Genomic DNA, 24,107 nt, shown 5'->3' with positions numbered 1-24,107 from the left:
GGGGTAATACACTCACAGTGTTTTTTAAAAGTGAAAAATACCAAATTTAGACTCTAAAAAGTTTCCCTTAATACCTCTATTGCCATTTCAACCTCCTCCCAAAACATGTAACCCCTGTTATACATCAACATCATTATTAGTTTGAGTATATAAAATTTCTTTATCATATAAAAGCAAATTCAGACATATAATCTTATACTCACATACGTCTTATATAAAAGATAACATAATATATACTCTGTTTTTTAGCCTAATTCCTTTTATTAGCAATATATCTTGGAACTCTCTCCAACCAGTACATAGATGCTTTCTCATTTATGGTATTCCATTGGATGAGGAACCATAATTGATGTAACTAGACTCCTGTTAATGAACATTTAATTATTTCCAATCTCCTGATATTACAAACAATGCTGCAGTGAATAACCTTATACGGATATCACTTCATATATATACAAATATAACTAAAGGATAAATTGTAGAAGTGTTATTGTTATTGCTATTGTAGAAGTCAAAGGTATATACGTTTTATAATTTTTATAGATTCTGTCACATTGCCTTCTACAGAGGTTTTTCTAATTTATACCCCATTACCAAATTATCTAAGGGTCTTTATCTGCACATATTTGCCAAGAAAGTGAATTATTAAACTGAGTTTATGCCAATCTGATAGGTAAAAAATTATCTCATTATAGTCTTAATTTTCTTTTATTCTACTGAGTAATGTAATCATGTCATATTTTAAAAGCCATTTGTATTTTTATTTTTTGAACTATCCACTCATGCCCATTGCCAATTTTGCTATTTGATTGTCTTTATTTTATTAATTTCTAGAGGTTCTATATATATTAAAGAGATTATGGTATGTGCCCCTTGTGGTATGGGTTTTCATGAATAGATTAGCAAGTATTTTAATTTTCTGTTGATCTCTTAAAAAGCAATTATTATACATATTTTGTTTTCCCGTTTTCTAATTCATTTCTTTATGCTTTTACCTTTGTTAGTTTCTTTCTTCTGCTTTCCTTTTATTTAACTGTGGATTTTTCTCCTAATTTTTTGAGTTGGATGCTTAACTCGTTTATTTCATTCTTTTTGTTTTGTCCATGTTAAGCTTTTAAGGCTCTGAATTTTCCTCCAAGGGCAGTTTCATCCGCATCACTTAAGCTATATATAAAACTTTATTTTCCCCACACATGTCCTGCATTCATTGATGCAAGCAAGGAATATAGAAATCTAGGGTAAATTCCTCCCTTTCAACAGGTATTTTTGCTGGAGCTTGGTAAGATCTACAGCAACTTGGTTCTTTGATCACATCTTTTCTTAACTTTGTGCTACACAACTTCTGCCCAATCTAAGTTGCTTTTGGCTACCTAAACATGTACTTTTAAGTCTGTGGATAATATACAGTTCCTAGTTTCATGAAAAATGCAGTTTATAGATTTTTAATTTTGTTGTTGTTGTTCTTTTGTTATTGTTCTATGGTCTCCAACAAGGAACAAGGAAATAATGTTAAGTTATGCAACCCTGTTCATACCAGAGTTCCTCTTATATATTTTCTTGTATATTTCTATGTTTCCCAGCATCCATACATATATAGAAGATTTTGTAAATACTTTAAAATGATGAAATGATACACTTCAGGCAATGTTTGTGCTGTAAATACCAAATCCTATCTTTCAATCTGCATTTAAAAAAGTCCAATGACTTTTCTTTTAACCACTTGGGCACCATCTGCCTAATCCCGTCATCCTTCATCTGTTTACAGGATGGATAAGAAGAATGTTCATATCTCCCAAAAAACCTGGCTCCTCAGACTAAAAATATTATGATATTTGAGAAAGTCTGAGGAAGACTTAAGCATGAAATACCTTTGAGAGATCACATAAGAAGAAACATTAGTGGTCTCCAAGGTCCATTAATTTTTTGAGACCAACATTGCTCCTCCTCACAATTATCTGCTGGTAAAGTTTGAGATAAAACCTGAAAGTCAGTCTATGTATTTTATGTGCTATAACAAGGTTCTTTTATTTTATTAAATGGAACAAGCCTAAAATCCAAGTTTAATTTGACTTCCCAAACTATGCTAAATGAAGGCTAAACATTCAAGTATTTTCTGTATTTCCCTTAGCACAACATGCTATTATAGTTCTTGTTAGACTAAGTTTATGGGATGGGATCATAACTGTCATGTTCACTGTTACATACTGCTAGAATACTGAAATACAGAAAACAATTGTTCTTGAACTACTGATGTTACTAAGACTATAGATTAAAATTTATGCTAGCTGAGGTTGTAGTAAAAAGATGATGAACAGAACAGAATCATTTTCAGGTCACGACTCTGAAATTTACGAGAAATGTGGCTTAGGTTCATTACAACCTCCGAGTTTCCTCACCTAATAATGGGGATAATAATACTACTCAGTTCACAGTTGTTGAAAATATTTTTAAAATAATAGAAGTGGGGGCTTCCCTGGTGGCGCAGTGGTTGAGAGTCCACCTGCCGATGCAGGGGACATGGGTTCGTGCCCCAGTCCGGGAAGATCCCACATGCCGCGGAGCGGCTGGGCCCGTGAGCCATGGCCGCTGAGCCTGCGCGTCCGGAGCCTGTGCTCCGCAACGGGAGAGGCCACAACAGTGAGAGGCCCGCGTACCGCAAACAAAAAATAATAATAATAATAGAAGTGGAGTGTTATCAACAGACTATATACTCAATAAATGTATTTTTTTCTTCCTTCACAATTTAAAGTCTTCCAAATTTGCCTTCTGTTCTATTTGTCCTGTAAAAAAAGTTTTTAAACAGGAAAGTATAAGGTATTTTACAGTTTCCAAAATCCACAGAGAAAATTTGACTTTTCCTGAGTTACATCCTTTTATAAAAAACAAGTCATCTGGTAAGTACTGGAAGAAGTAACTATATTACTCAAGTATAAAGTAAAATGAATAGTCTTTAAGTGATCTGAAACTTCAAGCTCTCCTCTCATAAACTGTTCTTTGTTTGCATGTGTTTGATCAAGAATGCTGTTATCAGGAACCTTATGACAAGTTAGTTTCAGTCACAGAAAGATTTACTCTCCTCGCAAAAATCTGTTTCTAATATTCTGGCATGCTATACCAAATTCTGATCAAAAAGCCACAATTAATTGATTTAAGCCGGCAGGCAAGTCATTTGTCTAAGGTTCAACTTAGCAACTCACTCCTAACTTGCCTGAATTTAATCATGAACTTTAACTTCCATTCAGAAAGAAAAAAATGTTTTAAACAGCTAAATCTGAAGAAATATTAAACTTAACAAACTTTCAAGGCAACATTTAAATGTTAAAGTTGAACTAGATGTCTTCCTTACCTATATCTTACAAAGTCCTATATTTTACCTAAAATCCCAGCTCTGTCACCTGATATTACTGTTTAATAATTTACCTTTTACAGAGACCTATATTTTGCTATGTTAAAGACTTTTTCAATTTGACATTTTATGGAATCAAAGACACTTCTTTTCCCTTAAACCCGCATCCATGTTCCTTAAAATAAACACTTTTTTCTCTAAAGTCTAAAATCTAGACTCTACAATCTAGACAGATAATGGTTAAGAACACGGGCTCGAATCCCAGCTCTGCCTCTTAAGAGTTGTGTTATCTTGTGCAAGTCATTTACCATTTAAGCTTCAGTTCCTGATTTATAATTGAATGGGGTTAATAACAATACTTACTTCATAGGAATATATACAGTTAATGCATATAAAAAGCTTGGAAGTACCTGGCTTCTAGGAATTGGTCAGTAAATTAAATTCTTCAGAAAATATTTACTGAACACCTACTAGGGGCTAGCACTGTTCTAGGTACTGCAGATATAGTTGCACTGATTATTAAATGTAATTCTGGCTGTTATGGAACTTACATTTCTCTTGGGGGAAGACAGACAACTAAAAATACATAATACAATATAATGTCAGGTAAACATAACCATAACAAAGAGAAATTAAGAAGAGGGGAACATAAGGAGGTAAGGTGTTATTTCACACATGGTAGTCAGAAAAGGCCTCTCTGATGAAATGACATTTGAACAGAGACTAAACTAAATAAAGAACAGGCCCTGTGCATCCCAAAGTGTTTCCTAATTATAAAGATGATGATTATGAGTGATCAAAAACCCGTGTACAACATGACCTTCACTCCCATATCTTTACACAGGCTTTGGGAGGTAGTGTAGGAGAAATCAGCCAGTGGAGGGTGGGCATGAGTGGGTAGGGCACTCATTAGCTTTATTATCATGAGAAAGTTAAATACTTTCTCTAATTTAGATTGCGTAGTTTCCTGTACCTCTGGAGATAAGAAAGAGACTCCCTTGGCCACTGTGTCCTCTAGTTAGTCATATGATGTTATACATACATTCTCATGGGTAAGAGAGAAATAAATGGAAAGAGAGAAGTAAGTTACTATAAACAGAAATTATATTGAGACCAAAATAGCATTCTTTATGTAGGCTAAAACTGAAGTCTGGCAAGATGGAAATTAGATGTTTTACAGCACATTATATGGTCAAAGACATTAACTTCTTACACAAATTAAATCAAGAAAGAGATTCCAGTTATAAGAGTACAAACACTTCCCAAAGGAAGATACATAACAGATAATACCACCATAAAAAAAATCCATATCAATTTGTTCTCCACTCATAATTGAAAATTATCTACTTTCATAACCTCTGCTTTGTGATTTTCTTTTAAAAGAGTGATATGATTCTTTAAATCAAATGCATACCAATATTTACCACACACTGAGATAATTACTTGCATATTTCAAATATCAGTACTTTAGATCAGGTTAATAGCTAGATTAACTTAGAATTTCTACCTCATAAAACAATCATATGTAGCCCCTTAATCTTCTATAGCTTTCAGTTTAGTTATTTTCATAGATAGTGCTATAAAATGATGGGATATTCAGCTCCACAGCCAGTGCTGGGGGTTTGGGAGAAAGAGAATAATTGGCTATGTAACAGTCCAGAGAATCTACTCCATTTATCTAAGCTCATTTCATGGACAATTTTATATTATGAGGGATATAGCTTTATTTGCAATTATATGCTCCTACCCAAGCCCAGATGAGCATTTTTATGTGCCTCTTTTATGGCTTTGATCTCTCAGTTTAGACCTGGCTAAGCAAGGAGACAATGTAAATATTAGGTTGGCTTGTGAAATGAGACGTCACTATCTCTGAAAACTCAGGTGTATCTCATTAACCTAACGCGGTTAAAAAGTATCTTCACTGCAGTGAACTTTACTTCATATTGGGATATACTGGAATTGAGTTCAAACTTTCACATGTACAATTAAGTATACAAAACTCCTGTCACTTAAAGTGCTGGAGGAAGGGCAGTGGTGAAGAGATGTCAAAGGACCCCCAGATTTATGGTTTGAGCAGCTAGGTATTTGGTGGTACCACTTATTAAAAAGGAAGAACAAATTTTATACTTAAAAGTGATAAACTCAGTTTTAGGTGAAAAGTAGAAAATTTTTAGATGTGGGAAAGATATATATCTGAGCTGGAAATATAAATTTGCAAGTCACTGATGTATTAATAGTAAATGAAGCCACGAGAATAGATGACCTTAACTAAAAAAAAAGAACTCTTAGAATTCTGTAAAACAACAGCAGTTATTCGTTGATGAAAGAGAAAACATTAATAGAACTTTTTTTTTTTTTTTTTACTAGAGTTAAAATATGACAACCTGTTCCAGACTAAAGGAGAATTTTTATAGGGTTTTTTTGCAATTAGACGTAAAAAAAAGTGACTGGAAAAATATGAACAAAGAATGAGCCCATCTCAGAATTCTAGAAAATTATGCAAGAAGGACAATTCCTTAGCCACAGAATTAATATTTAGCAACTGACTGTTAAAATCTTCTGTGAGCAGAATGTTAAAACTCAGCCCCTCAATAAAGACTGACTAATATAATACAAGTACAACTATAGACACTATGTTCCAGACTAACAAAGGGAAATATAACAATTGTTTATTAAGTTTTAAAAGTTTTTTAAATTTTAGGTGAATTTGGATTATATACTAGCATTCTTGGGAATAACACTTGCTTCATATTAAAAGTCATCCCTAGATATGTAAACCTCAAGTCAGCAAATATTAACCTACCAGGTTTTATGACTTTCCTATTTCTACACTGTTCTTCACATGAGACGGCCCCCAAAGGAAAGGGACTTTTGTTGACCCCAACCCAATTCCTGGAACATTAAAAGTGCTCAGAAGTTAAGCCAGCTCCATTGTTCCTCCCAGGCCAGGCTCCACAGGTTTTACCTTAAAAACACAAACCTGCCTCATACCCATTCCCTACCTCGCAAATCTCTTAAAGCTCATGAAAGCAATCTGTTCTATCTTAGAGGTAAAAATGACCTAGAACAATCTCTCGCCCAGCTACCTGGTTGTACATAGTGAAGTTATGATTTACTGGCTTTGTGAAGAGTAGTGTAGTTTTAAAAAATTCCAGTGTCTTATAATATATTGTAACCTTAACACCCAAAATTGAAATTCTAATTTACTCTTGATTGCTGGACATTTTCTTTGACTTCTACATCTCAGAATCTTTTATAAACTGAGCCTTTAAAGTCTGAACCTTATAGTGTGAAGGAAGGCCTCCAGTCTTTCAAGAAAAACTGGGAAGGAAAAAGAAAAAAAACAGGCCATTTGCAAACACTGAATAAAAAGGTAACCCATCTCCCATCTTAATAAAACCAAGGAAATTCCATGTTTTGACTATAATTGTTTCCAAACTTCTATAAATAATCTAAGAACTTTATTTACTGTGGGGAATAACTCACAAAGCAGTCTCAAAAAAAAAAGGTGAATATATGCACCTACCTTAGGAATAGGATTCAGCAGAACTACACCTGATTTCTTAGTGATGACCTGTTTTGTTGTATAGTGATGGTCTATAAGTTGAGGGATATTTGAAAACCCAGTGCCTTCAAAACGATACATGTTCTGGAGAAAGGACAATAAAGTAGAATAAATATGAAGACATTGCTTCAGCAACATTATGTTCATCAATAAAGTTCCATTTAAGAAAAACTATTATTGCACAACAATGTGAAGATACTGAACACTACTGAACTATTATACACTTAAAAATGGTTACGATGGTAAAAATAAAAAAATTCCAACATGCTAAAAAAATTTACCTTTGCATCAAGAAATTAATTTTCATAATGACTAAATATAATTCAGATTACTAAAAAACAAAAAAGACGAAAAAGAAAAACTTACAGACCTGGAATGCATTTTGCTAAAATAATAACCAAAGGAAATAAAGCATGGGATACATTTAAGTTAAGGAACAAGAAATATGTGTATATATGTTTGCTTATATGTTCCATTTGATAAAATTTTCAAGATAAAAAATAATGTCAAAAGGTTGAGGAAGTATATCCAATATAATAATAAGTATTTTAAGGATACCTCTGATGATCATTTATTTCCCTTTTATCAATACAGTATTGATTGGTTTTTCTACACTGGGGTTATTCATGTATTATTCTTTCACCAAAACCACACAGTCATTCACATTCACTTATATTTGATAAAGAAATAAAATGCTGCAGACACAAAACTGCATATATCAGCATAGTCAAATCGTAGCACTTTTTGATTTCAAAACATCAAGTTAGCAACATTTTGCCAAACTCTGTCAAGACCCCTTTTCTCTGTCTTCATATTTCAAACAGGCATGTAGGTCAGTAATCATAGGGATGAATTGATGGCAATAAGTTTAGCAAAGAAAAAAATATCTTATTGGGCCTGTTTTTCAATGCAAAAAGTGTTACAATACAGTGTGATGTAATAAAGGCTTCCATTTGATTGTTCACAAAGTATTCACCTGTATATATACGGGTGATGTGTACAAATACAGATACAAACATGCTCCATTTTAAGAAAACTCTATGCTAAGAAATAAGAAATTTCAAAACTCTCTAAATTTGGATACTATTTACATTACTGGAAGATTATTTTCCCAGTTAAAGGATAAAAAAACACGAACTTCCTTTTCCATAATATAAAATTAGATTCAATTTATCAGAATCTAATTTATATACAGCTTTGTAAATGAATATTTTCATTTCATCAAGTGAGGAACAAACATGCATTAGCTTATTTTAACACTTAACTATATAGTTCAACTCAAGGCAGTTTGTGTTAAGGGTCAATTCAAGGCAGTTGTTAATAAACTGACTAAAGAACTGTTGCATACAACAGCCAGACCTGCTATGATATATTAGTAAAGATATTTAAGAATATTTCACACTAAGGACAGTAGTCTATTACTAGATGTGCAATGCACTGAGCAATTTCTCTCAATGCCTCAGTTTATTTCAAAACAGAAATAATATTTGGACGTCCTCACACAAAAAGTGTGAGGCCTGAACAAGTATAAACATGCAAATCACTGCTTAGTATACAGTACACACTCAATTATTAAGTCATCATACAAATAAACAACCTTGGATTACAAAAATAATTCCAAATCTGGATATATGATAAGAAACATTTTCAAAGGACACTTAAAAGTGTAAATTACATGTTCTCAAGGAATAATGATTATCTGTAAATAACCAAATATCCTAGAAGGCATTCTTATATGAAAATAAGACATGAAGAAAGGTAAAATGTTACAGATGTGTAACACGTAATAATAACAGTAATATCTGAACCAAATATATGGTCTTGTATACTTGAAAGTTCCTGAGAGTAGATATTAAACATTCCCACACACACACAAAAAAAGAGTTAATTACGTGGGATGATGGTTGTGTTAATTACCTTGATCTTGGCAATCATTCTACAATGTGTACCAAATCATCATGTTGTACACTTTACATATATACAATTATATTTGCTTATTATTCCTCAATGAAGTATATGTGTGTGTGTGTGTGTATATATGTATGTGTGTATATACATACACAAACACACATACACACACACACACACAGTTTCTCCCTCTGTCTTTCTTCAGTCTCTTAGTAAAGAGCCAGGAAATCCTGTTAGACCATTCCATTATTTCGCACAAAATTTTTACCTCCCTCAGAATAAAAGCCTAAGTCTTTACCATGGTCGTTAGGGCCCTCTAATCTGTCCTCTATCATCTCTGTCACCTCATCTCTTACCAAATCCCCCATCCCCCCTCAGTCCCCTCCAGCCACACTCATTTTCTTCTTGTTTTATAAACACACTACACATATTCCCTCCTCAGGGAGTTTACACTTGCTGCTTGAAAATAGTTCCTTGGATGGCCGTTTGGGTAATGGCTCCCTTACTTCCTTCTAGTCTTTCATCAAATGTCACCTTTTCAGTGAGGTCTACTCAGGCCATCCAATATCCATTTTCTCACCCCAACTAAACTTCTTACCTCCTTTTCCTTACTAAATTTTTCTCCTTAGAATTTATCACTATCTAACATCACATATATTTTACTTATGTATCTTGTTTATTGCCTATCTCCTCCTCTAGAATATAAGCTCATGAGATGATAAATTTTTATCTTTGTTTTGTTCATCTGAGTATCCCTCTGGTCAAGAACAGTGCCTGGCATATATTGCCTGGATAAATAAAAGTGTGTGAAATAAATGAAATGCAATGCATATAAAATGACTATAAAGTTAAAGTAAGACAACTTAACATAGAAATGAATACTGGAAAGTTCACACACTCACACAAACTCAAGATGCCCCTGTAGAATGTTTAATAAAAAGTAAGTAATGAGAGATGGAGCAGAAGATGGCGGAAGAGTAAGACGCGGAGATCACGTTCCTCCCCACAGATACACCAGAAATACATCTACGCGTGGAACAACTCCTACAGAGCATCTACTGAACGCTGGCAGAAGACCTCAGACCTCCCAAAAGGCAAGAAACCCCCCACGTACGTGGGTAGGGCAAAAGAAAAAACTAAACAGAGACAAAAGGATAGGGACGGGTCCTGCACCAGCGGGAGAGAGCTGTGAAGGAGGAAAAGTGTCCACACACTAGGAAGCCCCTTCGCGGGTGGAGGCTTCGGGAGGCGGAGTGGGGGAGCTTGGGAGCCGCGGAGGAGAGCACAGCAACAGGGGTGCGGAGGGCAAAGCGGACAGATTCCAGCGCAGAGGATCGGGCCGACCGGAACTCGCCAGCCGAGAGGCTTGTCTGCTCGCCCGCCGGGGCGGGCGGGACTGGGAGCTGAGGCTCCGGCTTTTGTCGGAGCGCCGGGAGAGGACTGAGGTTGGCGGCGTGAACACAGCCTGCAGGGCGTTAGTGCACCGCGGCTGGCCGGGAGAGAGTCCGGGGAGAAGTCTGGAACTGCCGAAGAGGCAAGAGACTTTTACGTCCCTCTTTGTTTCTTGGTGCACGAGGAGAGGGGATTAAGAACGCTGCTTGAGAGAGCTCCAGGGACGGGCGCGAGCCGCGGCTAAAAGTGCGGAGCCCAGAGACAGACATGAGACGCTAGGGCCGCTGCTGCCGCCACCGGGAGGCCTGTGTGCGAACACAGGTCACTAGCCACGCGCCCTTCCGGGGAGCCTGTGCAGCCCGCCACTGCCAGGGTCCCAGGATCCAGGGACAACTCCCCCGGGAGAACGCACAGGCGCGCCTCAGGCTGCAACGTCTCGCCGGCCTCTGCCGCCGCAGGCCCGCCCCACACTCCGTGCCCCTCCCTTCCCCCCGGGCCTGAGTGAGCCAGAGCCTCCGAATCAGCGGCTCCTTTAACCCCGTCCTGTCTGAGCAAAGAACAGATGCCCTCCGGCGACCTACACGCACAGGCGGGGCTAAATCCAAAGCTGAGCCCCTGGGAGCTGTGAGAACAAAGAAGAGAAAGGGAAATCTCTTCCAGCAGCCTCAGAAGCAGCGGATTAAAGCTCCACAATCAACTTGATATACCCTGCATCTGTGGAATACCTGAATAGACAACCAATCATCCCAAATTAAGGAGCCCTGTGGATGAAAGGCTCTTGGTGCTGCAGCCAGGAGTCAGTGCTGTGCCTCTGAGGTGGGAGAGCCAACTTCAGGACACTGATCCACAAGAGACCTTCCAGCTGCACATAATATCAAACAGCAAAAATTTCCGCGAGATCTCCATCTCAACGCCAGCACCCAGCTTCACTCAACGACCAGCAAGCTACAGTGCTGGACATCCTATGCCAAACAACTAGCAAGACAGGAACACAACCCCACCCATTAGCAGAGAGGCGGCCCAAAATCATAATAAGTCTACAGACACCCCAAAACACACCACCAGACGTGGACCTGCCCACCAGAAAGACAAGATCTAGCCTCATCCACCAGAACACAGGCACTAGTACCCTCCACCAGGAAGCCTACACAACCCACTGAACCAACCTTAGCCACTGGGGACAGACACAAAAAACAACAGGAACTACGAACCTTCAGCCTGCAAAAAAGGAGACCCCAAACACAGTAAGATAAGCAAAATGAAAAGACAGAAAAACACACCGCAGATGAAGGAGCAAGATAAAAACCCATCAGACCTAACAAATGAAGAGGAAATAGGCAGTCTACCTGAAAAAGAATTCAGAATAATGATAGTAAGGTTGATCCGAAATCTTGGAGATAGAATGGACAAAATGCAAGAATCAGTTAACAAGGACCTAGAAGAACTAAAGATGAAACAAGCAACGATGAACAACACAATAAATGAAATTAAAAGTACTCTAGATGGGATCAATAGCAGAATAACTGAGGCAGAAGAACGGATAAGTGACCTGGAAGATAAAATAGTGGAAATAACTACTGCAGAACAGAATAAAGAAAAAAGAATGAAAAGAACTGAGGACAGTCTCAGAGACCTCTGGGACAACATTAAACGTACCAACATTCGAATTATAGGGGTTCCAGAAGAAGAAGAGAAAAAGAAAGGGACTGAGAAAATATTTGAAGAGATTATAGTTGAAAACTTCCCTAATATGGGAAAGGAAATAGTTAATCAAGTCCAGGAAGCACAGAGAGTCCCATACAGGATAAATCCAAGGAGAAATACGCCAAGACACATATTAATCAAACTGTCAAAAATTAAATACAAAGAAAACATATTAAAAGCAGCAAGGGAAAAACAACAAATAACACACAAGGGAATCCCCATAAGGTTAACAGCTGATCTTTCAGCAGAAACTCTGCAAGCCAGAAGGGAGTGGCAGGACATATTGAAAGTGTTGAAGGAGAAAAACCTGCAACCAAGATTACTCTACCCAGCAAGGATCTCATTCAGATTTGATGGAGAAATTAAAACCTTTAGAGACAAGCAAAAGCTGAGAGAGTTCAGCACCACCAAACCAGCTCTACAACAACTGCTAAAGGAACTTCCCTAGGCAAGAAACACAAATGAAGGAAAAGACCTACAATAACAAACCCAAAACAATTAAGAAAATGGGAATGGGAACACACATATCGATAATTACCTTAAATGTAAATGGACTAAATGCTCCCACCAAAAGACACAGATTGGCTGAATGGATACAAAAACAAGACCCATATATTTGCTGTCTACAAGGGACCCACTTCAGACCTAGAGACACATACAGACTGAAAGTAAGGGGATGGAAAAAGGTATTTCATGCAAATGGAAACCAAAAGAAAGCTGGAGTAGCAATTCTCATATCAGACAAAATAGACTTTAAAACAAAGACTATTAGAAGAGACAAAGAAGGACACTACATAATGATCAAGGGATCGATCCAAGAGGAAGATATAACAATTGTAAATATTTATGCACCCAACATAGGTGCACCTCAATACATAAGGCAAATACTGACAACCATAAAAGGGGAAATCGACAGTAACACATTCATAGTAGGGGACTTTAACACCCCACTTTCACCAATGGACAGATCATCCAAAATGAAAATAAATAAGGAAACACAAGCTTTAAATGATACATTAAATGAGATGGAGTTAATTGATATTTATAGGACATTCCATCCAAAAACAACAGAATACACATTTTTCTCAAGTGCTCATGGAACATTCTCCAGGATAGATCATATCTTGGGTCACAAATCAAGCCTTGGTAAATTTAAGAAAATTGAAATTGTATCAAGTATCTTTTCCGACCACAACGCTATGAGACTCGATATCAATCACAGGAGAAGATCTGTAAAAAATACAAACACATGGAGGCTAAACAATACATTACTTAATAACGAAGTGATCACTGAAGAAATCAAAGGGGAAATCAAAAAATACCTAGAAACAAATGACAATGGAGACACGACGACTCAAAATCTATGGGATGCAGCAAAAGCAGTTCTAAGAGGGAAGTTTATAGCAATACAATCTTACCTTAAGAAACAGGAAACATCTCGAATAAACAACCTAACCTTGCACCTAAAGCAATTAGAGAAAGAAGAACAAAAAAACCCCAAAGTTAGCAGGAGGAAAGAAATCATAAAAATCAGAAATAAATGAAAAAGAAATGAAGGAAACGATAGCAAAGATCAATAAAACTAAAAGCTGGCTCTTTGAAAGGATAAACAAAATTGATAAACCATTAGCCAGACTCATCAAGAAAAAAAGGGAGAAGACTCAAATCAACAGAATTAGAAATGAAAACGGAGAAGTAACGACTGACACTGCAGAAATACAAAAGATCATGAGAGATTACTACAAGCAACTCTATGCCAATAAAATGGACAACCTGGAAGAAATGGACAAATTCTTAGAAAGGCACAACCTGCCAAGACTGAATCAGGAAGAAATAGAAAATATGAACAGACCAATCACAAGCACTGAAATTGAAACTGTGATTAAAAATCTTCCAACAAGCAAAAGCCCAGGACCAGATGGCTTCACAGGCGAATTCTATCAAACATTTAGAGAAGAGCTATCACCTATCCTTCTCAGACTCTTCCAAAATATAGCAGAGGGAGGAACACTCCCCAACTCATTCTACGAGGCCACCATCACCCTGATACCAAAACCAGACAAGGATGTCACAAAGAAAGAAAACTACAGGCCAATATCACTGATGAACATAGATGCAAAGATCCTCAACAAAATACTAGCAAACAGAATCCAACAGCACATTGAACGGATCATACACCATGATCAAGTGGGGTTTATTCCAGGAATGCAAGGATTCTTCAATATACGCCAATCAATCAACGTGATACACCATATTAACAAATTGAAGGAGAAAAACCATATGATCATCTCAATAGATGCAGAGAAAGCTTTTGACAAAATTCAACACCCATTTATGATAAAAACCCTGCAGAAAGTAGGCATAGAGGGAACTTTCCTCAACATAATAAAGGCCATATATGACAAACCCACAGCCAACATCGTCCTCAATGGTGAAAAACTGAAAGCATTTCCACTAAGATCAGGAACAAGACAAGGTTGCCCACTCTCACCACTCTTATTCAACATAGTTTTGGAAGTTTTAGCCACAGCAATCAGAGAAGAAAAGGAAATAAAAGGAATCCAAATCGGAAAAGAAGAAGTAAAGCTGTCACTCTTTGCAGATGACATGATACTATACATACAGAACCCTAAAGATGCTACCAGAAAACTACTAGAGCTAATCAATGAATTTGGTAAAGTAGCAGGATACAAAATTAATGCACAGAAATCTCTGGCATTCCTATACACTAAGGATGAAAAATCTGAAAGTGAAATCAAGAAAACACTCCCATTTACCATTGCAACAAAAAGAATAAAATACCTAGGAATAAACCTACCTAAGGAGACAAAAGACCTGTATGCAGAAAATTATAAGACACTGATGAAAGAAATTAAAAATGATACAAATAGATGGAGAGATATACCATGTTCTTGGATTGGAAGAATCAACATTGTGAAAATGACTCTACTACCCAAAGCAATCTACAGATTCAATGCAATCCCTATGAAACTACCACTGGCATTTTTCACAGAACTAGAACAAAAAATCTCACAATTTGTATGGAAACACAAAAGACCCCGAATAGCCAAAGCAATTTTGAGAATGAAAAATGGAGCTGTTGGAATCAGGCTTCCTGACTTCAGACTATACTACAAAGCTACAGTAATCAAGACAGTATGGTACTGGCACAAAAACAGAAATATAGATCAATGGAACAGGATAGAAAGCCCAGAGATAAACCCACGCACATATGGTCACCTTATCTTTGACAAAGGAGGCAGAAATGTACAGTGGAGAAAGGACAGCCTATTCAATAAGTGGTGCTGGGAAAACTGGACAGGTACATGTAAAAGTATGAGATTAGATCACTCCCTAACACCATACACAAAAATAAGCTCAAAATGGATTAAAGACCTAAATGTAAGGCCAGAAACTATCAAACTCTTAGAGGAAAACATAGGCAGAACACTCTATGACATAAATCACAGCAAGATCCTTTTTGACCCACCTCCTAGAGAAATGGAAATAAAAACAAAAGTAAACAAATGGGACCTAATGAAACTTAAAAGCTCTTGCGCAGCAAAGGAAACCATAAAGAAGACCAAAAGACAACCCTCAGAATGGGAGAAAATATTTGCAAATGAAGCAACTGACAAAGGATTAATCTCCAAAATTTATAAGCAGCTCATGCAGCTCAATAACAAAAAAACAAACAACCCAATCCAAAAATGGGCAGAAGACCTAAATAGACATTTCTCCAAAGAAGATATACAGAGTGCCAACAAACACATGAAAGAATGCTCAACATCACTAATCATTAGAGAAATGCAAATCAAAACTACAATGAGATATCATCTCACACCAGTCAGAATGGCCATCATCAAAAAATCTAGAAACAATGAATGCTGGAGAGGGTGTGGAGAAAAGGGAACCCTCTTACACTGTTGGTGGGAATGTAAATTGATACAGCCACTGTGGAGAACAGTATGGAGGTTCCTTAAAAAGCTACAAATAGAACTACCATATGACCCAGCAATCCCACTACTGGGCATATACCCTGAGAAAACCATAATTCAAAAAGAGTCATGTACCAAAATGTTCATTGCAGCTCTATTTACAATAGCCCAGAGATGGAAACAACCTAAGTGTCCATCATCGGATGAATGGATAAAGAAGATGTGGCACATATATACAATGGAGTATTACTCAGCCATAAAAAGAGACGAAATTGAGCTATTTGTAATGAGGTGGATAGACCTAAAGTCTGTCATACAGAGTGAAGTAAGTCAGAAAGAGAGAGACAAATACCGTATGCTAACACATATATATGGAATTTAAGAAAAAAAAAATGTCATGAAAAACCTAGGGGTGAAACAGGAATAAAGACACAGACTTACTAGAGAATGGACTTGAGGCTATGGGGAGGGGGAAGGGTAAACGGTGACAAAGCAATAAAGAGGCATGGACATGTATACACTACCAAACGTAAGGTAGATAGCTAGTGGGAAGCAGCCGCATAGCACAGGGAGATCAGCTCGGTGCTGTGTGACCGCCTGGAGGGGTGGGATAGGGAGGGTGGGAGGGAGGGTGACGCAAGCGGGAAGAGATATGGGAACATATGTATATATATAACTGATTCATTTTGTTGTGAAGCTGAAACTAACATACCATTGTAAAGCAATTATGCTCCAATAAAGATGTTTAAAAAAAAAAAAAAAAGTAAGTAATGAGATGAAGTTCACACAGAATGAAATTTTAAAGTCAGCCACTAGTGTCATAAAGCCTTATATAAATTTCTAATATACCTCTTATAACTAGAGAAATAGAGAATAAAATAATAGGAATTTTCAGTTTTCCTTTCTTAAGAACATATGTAGTTTTTAATCTAAAGGTAGTTTTCTGCCATTGACACAGTAATCATGATGAACTAATACAGTAATACAAGCAGCAGTACTTCCTTCATGGGCTAAAATGAGAAACTGATTCCTAGCAAGTATTTGTTTAAAACAATTCCTCTGACATCAGTGAAGTTCTGAGTCCTAAAACAGTGCAAAACCAATTAATTCACTTCCTTAAAGATGAAGATAATGTAATGAATCTAAAAATGATGCTATGGCTGTTTGCTTATAAAGTTCACCTAAGCAACTAAGGTCAAGAATAATACATTCACGGAACCCTCATGCACTGCTGGTGGGAATGTAAATTGGTGCAGCCACTATGGAAAAAAGTTTGGAGTTTCCTCAAAAAACTAAAAAGAGAACTACCATATGATGCAGTAATTCAACTTCTTGGTATTTTTCTGAAGAAAATAAAAACAGTAATTAGAAAAGATACATGCACCCCTATGTTTACTACAGCATTATTTACAATAACCAAGGTATGGAAGAGACCTAAGTGTCCATCAATAGATGAATGGCTAAAGAAGAATGCATAAAAAACAAGATACACACACACACACAATGCACTATTACTCAGCCATAAAAAAGAATGAAACCTTGCCATTTGCGACAACATGGATGGATTTAGAGGGTATCATGCTAAGTGAAATAAGTCAGAGAAAGATAAATATTATATGTGGAATCTAAAAGACAAAACAAACAAGCATAACAAAATAGAAACAGACTCATAGATACAGGGAAGAAGTTGGTGGTTGCCAGAGGGGAAGAGGGTAGAGGGATGAAAGAAATAGGTAAGGGAGATTAAGAGGTACATATTTCTAGCTAAACAACAAATAAGTCATGAGGATGTATTGTACAGGATAGGGAATATAGTCAATAATATTGTAATAACTTTGTATAGTGACAGATGGTAACGACTTACGGTGATCATTTTGTAGTGTACACAAATATCAAATTACTATGATGTACACCTGGAACAAAGGTAATATTAGAAGTCAACTGTACTACAATTAAAAATAAAAAAAGAATACATTCACCAAAAATGTTGAGGACTTGTTTCTTGATACATTCAAAATTCTGAATCTTACATTTGACTTTGTACAAATCTGTGCAAATTTCTTATAGTTCAGATGACCTGAGGTTGGGTTCACATATAGAGAATTCTTTTTAAATTTTTTCTACATGGCTTTACTAATAATGTGACAGAGAGAATCCACATTAACTTTCAAATAAGAGATTTCTCTTTGGAGCTACTAATGACCTCTTATGTGAATTCCAAAAGAAGCAATAAAAAATAGTAGTAAAAAATAAATTTCTACAAATTCCTACGAAGATCATTTTGTTGATAGTCATTTGTATTACATTTAAAAAAACCATGTAATATATCATTTAAAAATAAGTATAAATAAAAAATATGTTATGAATCAATCTTTGTAAAATAAGAATTACATAGTTGCACACAATTAAAATATATTTTTAAGATCTCAAAGAATATACAGCGAGCCCGCAAGGGGGTATTAACTGTGAAGCACATGTTCCGTGATACACATTTCTGAATTTTTACTAAGAGTATGCAATATTTTTGTTTTTAAAACATTCACTATATCTAGAATTCATTCCTGATTTATCACTGTGCTACTTAAGAATCAATCATGCATATAGATGAAAAACAATAAAAAGTAGAATCAGATTTTGTTGCTACACATATTTCCAGAGGACTATTATTATGCAAGGAAGTCAGAACAGAATAACCACACAAAAATGAGAAGGGGATTCAATGAATGTGTAATTTGAAATATTAGATCTGAGTAGATCTGAGTAGTAGTAGTAGTAGATCTGAGTAGATCTCCTGAGAAACCATCAAGGATAAGCACGCATAAGAAAAAAATAAAAAGGAAAGAGGGAAAATCATTTCTGAAAGAGGCCAAGATGAATAAGCTGAATAAAAACAAAAGGCTAGAACACTCCTTTTTTGGGTAATACCCAACAATAAAAATGTAAAACATAAATTTTAGCTTTCTCAAATAAAAAAAGCACACTGACTAGTTATATTACTAGTTAAACCAGTAAACAGGAAGGATTGTTGGGGAATCTGAGGAATAAAATTAGTAACATTTTGGTAAGGCTTTTCCTAGTTAACTTTCATTCATTCTTCAGATGTTGTCTCAAACGTAATTTCCTTAAGTTTTCCAGTTAAAAGTGTTCATAGCACTGTGTATCTTTACAGCACTTAATAAAGTTTATAATTACATATATTGCGTGTGATTTACGAATGACCGTGAGCCTCCCCACTAGACTGTAAGCTCCACCATTATATCTCTGTGTCTTAAAAGTACTCACTCAATTAGTATTTCCTGGAAACTAATTAATAAGGATTTGGAATGGCTTTGCTTTATTGTTAAGAAGGAAGTCTCCTAGGTCCCTAATTGTGTGTCTGGGGCACAGAAAATGATATCTTATGCTGATTTCATTTTGACTTCAAGGAACGTATTGCCTTCTCTTGAATCTTTGAATGGCTGGAGTAAAACAGTTAAAATAATCTTAAGTGTACAAGGATAAGAACACAAACTTGGAATTGTCATACAAACAAGTTTTGGGTCTGTATATACTTTCACTTAGTCTTTCTTAAGATTCACAGTATGAATTTAAAAGGTAGTTCAAAGAGCCTAGAGATTGTGGCAAAAAAAACAAAGTAAACCTGTCTGGTACATTCAGAGAATACATCCATCACTTTAAAGTGAAACTCAACACATGATACACATCCAATAGATATCTGTTGAATGAACTGATGATACAATACACTGAGCTACCCAATTTCACATAGTAACTACTCACAGCCTCCACTTCTGTGCTATTTTTGTTTTATTGGCCCGTATCCCTGGACTCTATAGAATACTTGCTCAATTAGTATTTTTTGATTGAAATGAATGAATAAAAAAGGATGATATGCCATTATGTAGAGGATGTTCCCCCAGGTTTTATTTTAAAATATTTACTATGTTGTGATTTTTTAATTCATCACCAGATGTTAATTCAAATGTCTGGCTCAATTATCCTTAAATTTGCATCTTTAATGTTTCTCTGTTCATGAATTCTACTAATGTCTCACCTAGCAGGTCTTAAGCTCACCGAGCAGTAGGCCATACATTTTCAGTTTCACCTCCCTACACTGCATAACATGATACTCTGCCAAAATGTGTTTTTAGCAAATATGTGTCAGATAAATAAAATTAGAGAAATATGAATTGGTATTTTACTATTAATAATAGCGCAAAAAGTTTTTTTCTGAAGTACTTTGTTTTATCACTTCTTTTTGTTTACCTTATACAAAAGCAAGGATTTGATTATATATCAACTTATCAAATGAAACAATGCTATTTGAATCTCTATGAAAATCTGTCAATATTTATGACAAAAGATAAACAGTTTTAGGTACAAACTCTAACTATGGCTTTACATCAAGCACCATAAACAGGTTAGTAACTATGGAATAAGTCAGTAAATAACACTAGAATTACACTGAGATTCAGATACTTAGCTATGCTTAATATATCTGGCTTTATGAAATTAATGTAATTAGTGTCCAATAAAAAGTACAGTTCTCCTTGCTTGAACTAGCTAAAACACCAGATATTCTCTGCTAGAGTAGTAAAAAATGTAAAAATCTAAAGTATCTGCATCCATCTTGATCAGTCATAATGTTCACAGCATGCAGAGTTTCACACCATGTTAAAAAAAAATAACTGTGATATGCATACAAAAATAAAGCTTCAAAACAACTGCCAAACTAGACTCTAGTTGACAGAGATAATGTTGCTAAAAATAACGTTATTTGTAATCAATGAATACCTCAAACTTAAATATATAAATTCTAAAATAATACTTTCATTACTATTTAAATTTCACAAATAAATCTCAATAGGAACCAAAAGAAAATTTTTAAGTTAACTTTTCCAATTACACTGATATTTCATACAAAGTACATTTGTATGTTTTTCCAAATAAAGTGTTCAAACAATGGTAAAAATGCCTAATGATCTGCATAGCACTTCACACATTACAAAGAATATATTCACTGTTTGACTCTCACAATCAGTGTATCAGCTATTACCCCCAATTACTTCCTAAACCAGAGCTTGTAAAGTACATATCTGGGCCTGAAACCCAAGTTTTCATTGATTACTATGTGACTTTTTTTTCCACAAAATCCTATATTTCCTTATGTATTCCTCACTTAGGACACCTGACCCCACATTTATGTACAGCTTTTATAATCTACTAATGGATTATAAATTCATTGATTGGAATATAATAGGCAATCATTAAATATCTGGTAATGACTTCCCCCATTTATAAACCCCTTCCAGACAACAGGTATATGAGGAAGGAAATGGGATAATTTTAGACCAAGTAAGATTCACCTCCACAAGAAGAAAAAGAATTAAAATTTCCCCAAACAGTCGATTTCACCTTAAAACTCTTATTTTTCAACTGATTGAAGAACTCAACATTATATAATGAGGGCAAATTAAATAAAATTAGGCAGTGGAAAACCTGAGGCATTTACAGAAATACAAGTACTCTCTTCTTTAAAAGAGATCTTTGCAAAATTTCAATGACAGAGGAAGCCGAATAAAATCTTTAAATGTGAACTTGTAACAATATCTTATTTTTAGAATATATTATGCTGTTCACTTTAGTTACTTAAAACAAAATGGCAATGTTAAAGACAAGTGATAATTTGCAAGTGGACCCTTTCCATTTTGTTTCTAAAAGTACTAAGTTAAATTCCTACAGTTATATTTTAAACTATAAGAGGTAATAAGGGAAATATTTCAGTCTTATTTAATGTATGACATATTTCAAAGAGTAACTTTTAGAGCTTAGAAAATAGAAGGAAACATTCATATAAGTTGTAGTTTATAGTTTACCTACCATCTTTCCTTCTACAATTCTCATACCATTTTATAAATATTGTCAACATGGTCACTGGTTGTAATAAGGAAGGTTATCTACATCCATAATTTAAAGGCACATACAAATTTAAAGAAAGTAAGGGATGACATACTATTAGAAACAGGTTGGATGTATAAGAGTAGGCAAATATAATTATCAAGTTGAAGTCTGAATACTATGCAAAATTAACAAGTAGTATGAAAATTATAATATATACTTTAATATACTTATTTTAACCCATCTGAACAGCATCTATTTTCATTTAAATATAATCCCTAGATGTGACTATACTAAATGCAACTTTTAAATGGTTACTTTTATGGTATGTGAATTTTACCTCAGAATTATATCTATATAGTAGATAGATAATATAATATGCAATATATATTATCACTAGAACTTATATATATGTGAACTATATATGAACTTGAACATATATGTTCCTAAAACCCTCTGAAGTTCATGTAATGATAATGGTTCAATCTTCTTGTACGGTACTTAGCATCACTATAGTGCGTGGACATAAACTGAAATCCTACAGACAGCCAGCTTGAAAATGCATGCCATTTGATATGATGGGGTAAAAAATGACAAATAGAGGCATCAATTCCTTCCTATGACAAAAATATTAAAAATTTCTCAGTGGGTAAAGTTAAACAAAATTTTGAGATCACTCTTCATCTGTTGAGTGCTTAATAAAGAATGTAACAAATAAGTTTACAATACTTAAACTTCAATAAATAAATCAGTATTAGAACAAGCAATATGCCCAGACCAGTTTAAAAATTTTTCTTCGATTTCTATTTATTGTTCATTAATGCCAACAAATAATAGCTTATATATAAGTGGAAAAAAACCCTTAATACTCAAAGAATCATAAAAACAATTCAACTATCACTGTACCATTCATTAAGGTACTTCATTATTACTATTTAATAAAATATTCTTAAAAATCTCTCATGGTAACATTTTTGAGCAATTTCAAGGGCTGGTTTCAAGAGCATAAAATTCATAATTAAGTTCCTCTAAAAAAATTATGATAATCACATTATTTCTTTTTATTTTTAATATAAAGGATCTTTAATGTTCAAAGTTAACTTAAAACATTAAATATTTATGTATTTAAATTTAATGTAAATTGTAACAACTATTCTTAACTTTAAATTTTAAAATATGTATTTCCTTAAAAAGGTTAAAATTTTAGTGAATTTTAGAGCACTCTACTTACGGAATTCAGAAAAAAGAAAAATTAAGTGCTAAAGTTAGTGTTACAGGCATTTATCACAAATTATTCATCATTTATTACAATTATACCTCAATTAACTATATCAAAATATACATAAAAACTAAATTGGAAACGTACATCAACAAATTGTATGATAAAGTGTCTCCTTTGTCCATCAGAAAATACAGAAAGGACATATTCACCAGGTTTCCCATGACTCTCTCGGACCAAGAAGTCTCCTTGTTGTTTTAACAGATCTTGCGCTTCTATTCTGGGAATTGCACCATGGTACCAATCCTGTTCTGCCAGAGGCTTCTCAATAATGGGGATCGTATCACAGAACTTGAGCAAATATTGAAAAAAAACTAAATTAGAGAAAATAGCAATTTTTTTCTGGTAAAGCTAACAGCAATTATAAATACTTCTTACCTATGTTCTTCCCTTTAATTAACCAATTAAAAGTTATATGATGAATCTGAAATTTTCATAATTTTTAAAGAAAATACATCCTAGAGCACTGGTGCTGAAGCTTAGTACAAATACATATCCTTAAATACTTGAAGGTTATTTGTTTTTTCTATCTATCATACATAGGTACACAAAACATCAACATTTAAAGTTGGCACTTACAGTCTTATTCACCATGTCATAAAATAAATCCATATATTTAAAATTTTTCAATCAGAGAATTATGATGAAAAGAAGAGTATGATCAGAGAAATTTACCATAAAATAACTTCATTTTAAAAGTTCAGTTATATCTTTTTATGGAATTAACTCTTAATCACATGGGCTGTGGACTGTCCATGTCAAGGGTCCCAGGAGCACTAAGTCTTCATTTGATGCTGCTCTGTTGCTGTGCCTTCTCATTCTTATCCTTATTCCCCTGACTTCCTTAACCATTACCTCTGCCACATGGCTGGTCCTGATCCTGTACAGCAATGGCAGACAAAGCCTTAGGTGAAATAGCTTCATTGAAACCACCAATGTTCAATTACAAACATATGGCAAAAAGAAGGGAGGAATATAAGTCATGAGCACAGCAGGAAAGCAAATTATCTGTTATTTTAGGAGGCCAAGTGCTAATAACAAATAGAGATAACTAAGAGCTAGTTATGTTTCGTTGAAAAG

General features: G+C 35.0%; 1 protein-coding gene across 7 annotated transcripts in view; it reads right to left on the bottom strand.

Moving 5' to 3' along the window:
• Positions 1-24,107, bottom strand: part of FER (FER tyrosine kinase) — a 474,202-nt gene that overhangs the window by 223,455 nt on the left and 226,640 nt on the right. For 6 of the 7 annotated variants that reach the window (XM_067731395.1, XM_067731396.1, XM_067731392.1 and 3 more), the window contains 2 exons: positions 23,115-23,318; positions 6,873-6,995 (listed from right to left, as the gene is read on the bottom strand). In XM_067731395.1, coding sequence (XP_067587496.1) covers positions 6,873-6,995; positions 23,115-23,318 — 327 coding nt within the window. The remainder of the gene's footprint in view (positions 1-6,872; positions 6,996-23,114; positions 23,319-24,107) is intronic. The other variant, XM_067731398.1, reaches the window with a different exon arrangement.

The sequence above is a fragment of the Pseudorca crassidens genome, chromosome 3 (assembly GCF_039906515.1).
Source record: "Pseudorca crassidens isolate mPseCra1 chromosome 3, mPseCra1.hap1, whole genome shotgun sequence".
NCBI classification, from domain to species: Eukaryota; Metazoa; Chordata; class Mammalia; order Artiodactyla; family Delphinidae; genus Pseudorca; species Pseudorca crassidens.
Note: the sequence above shows the minus strand (reverse complement) of the source record. Positions and strands in the feature narration are given on the sequence as shown.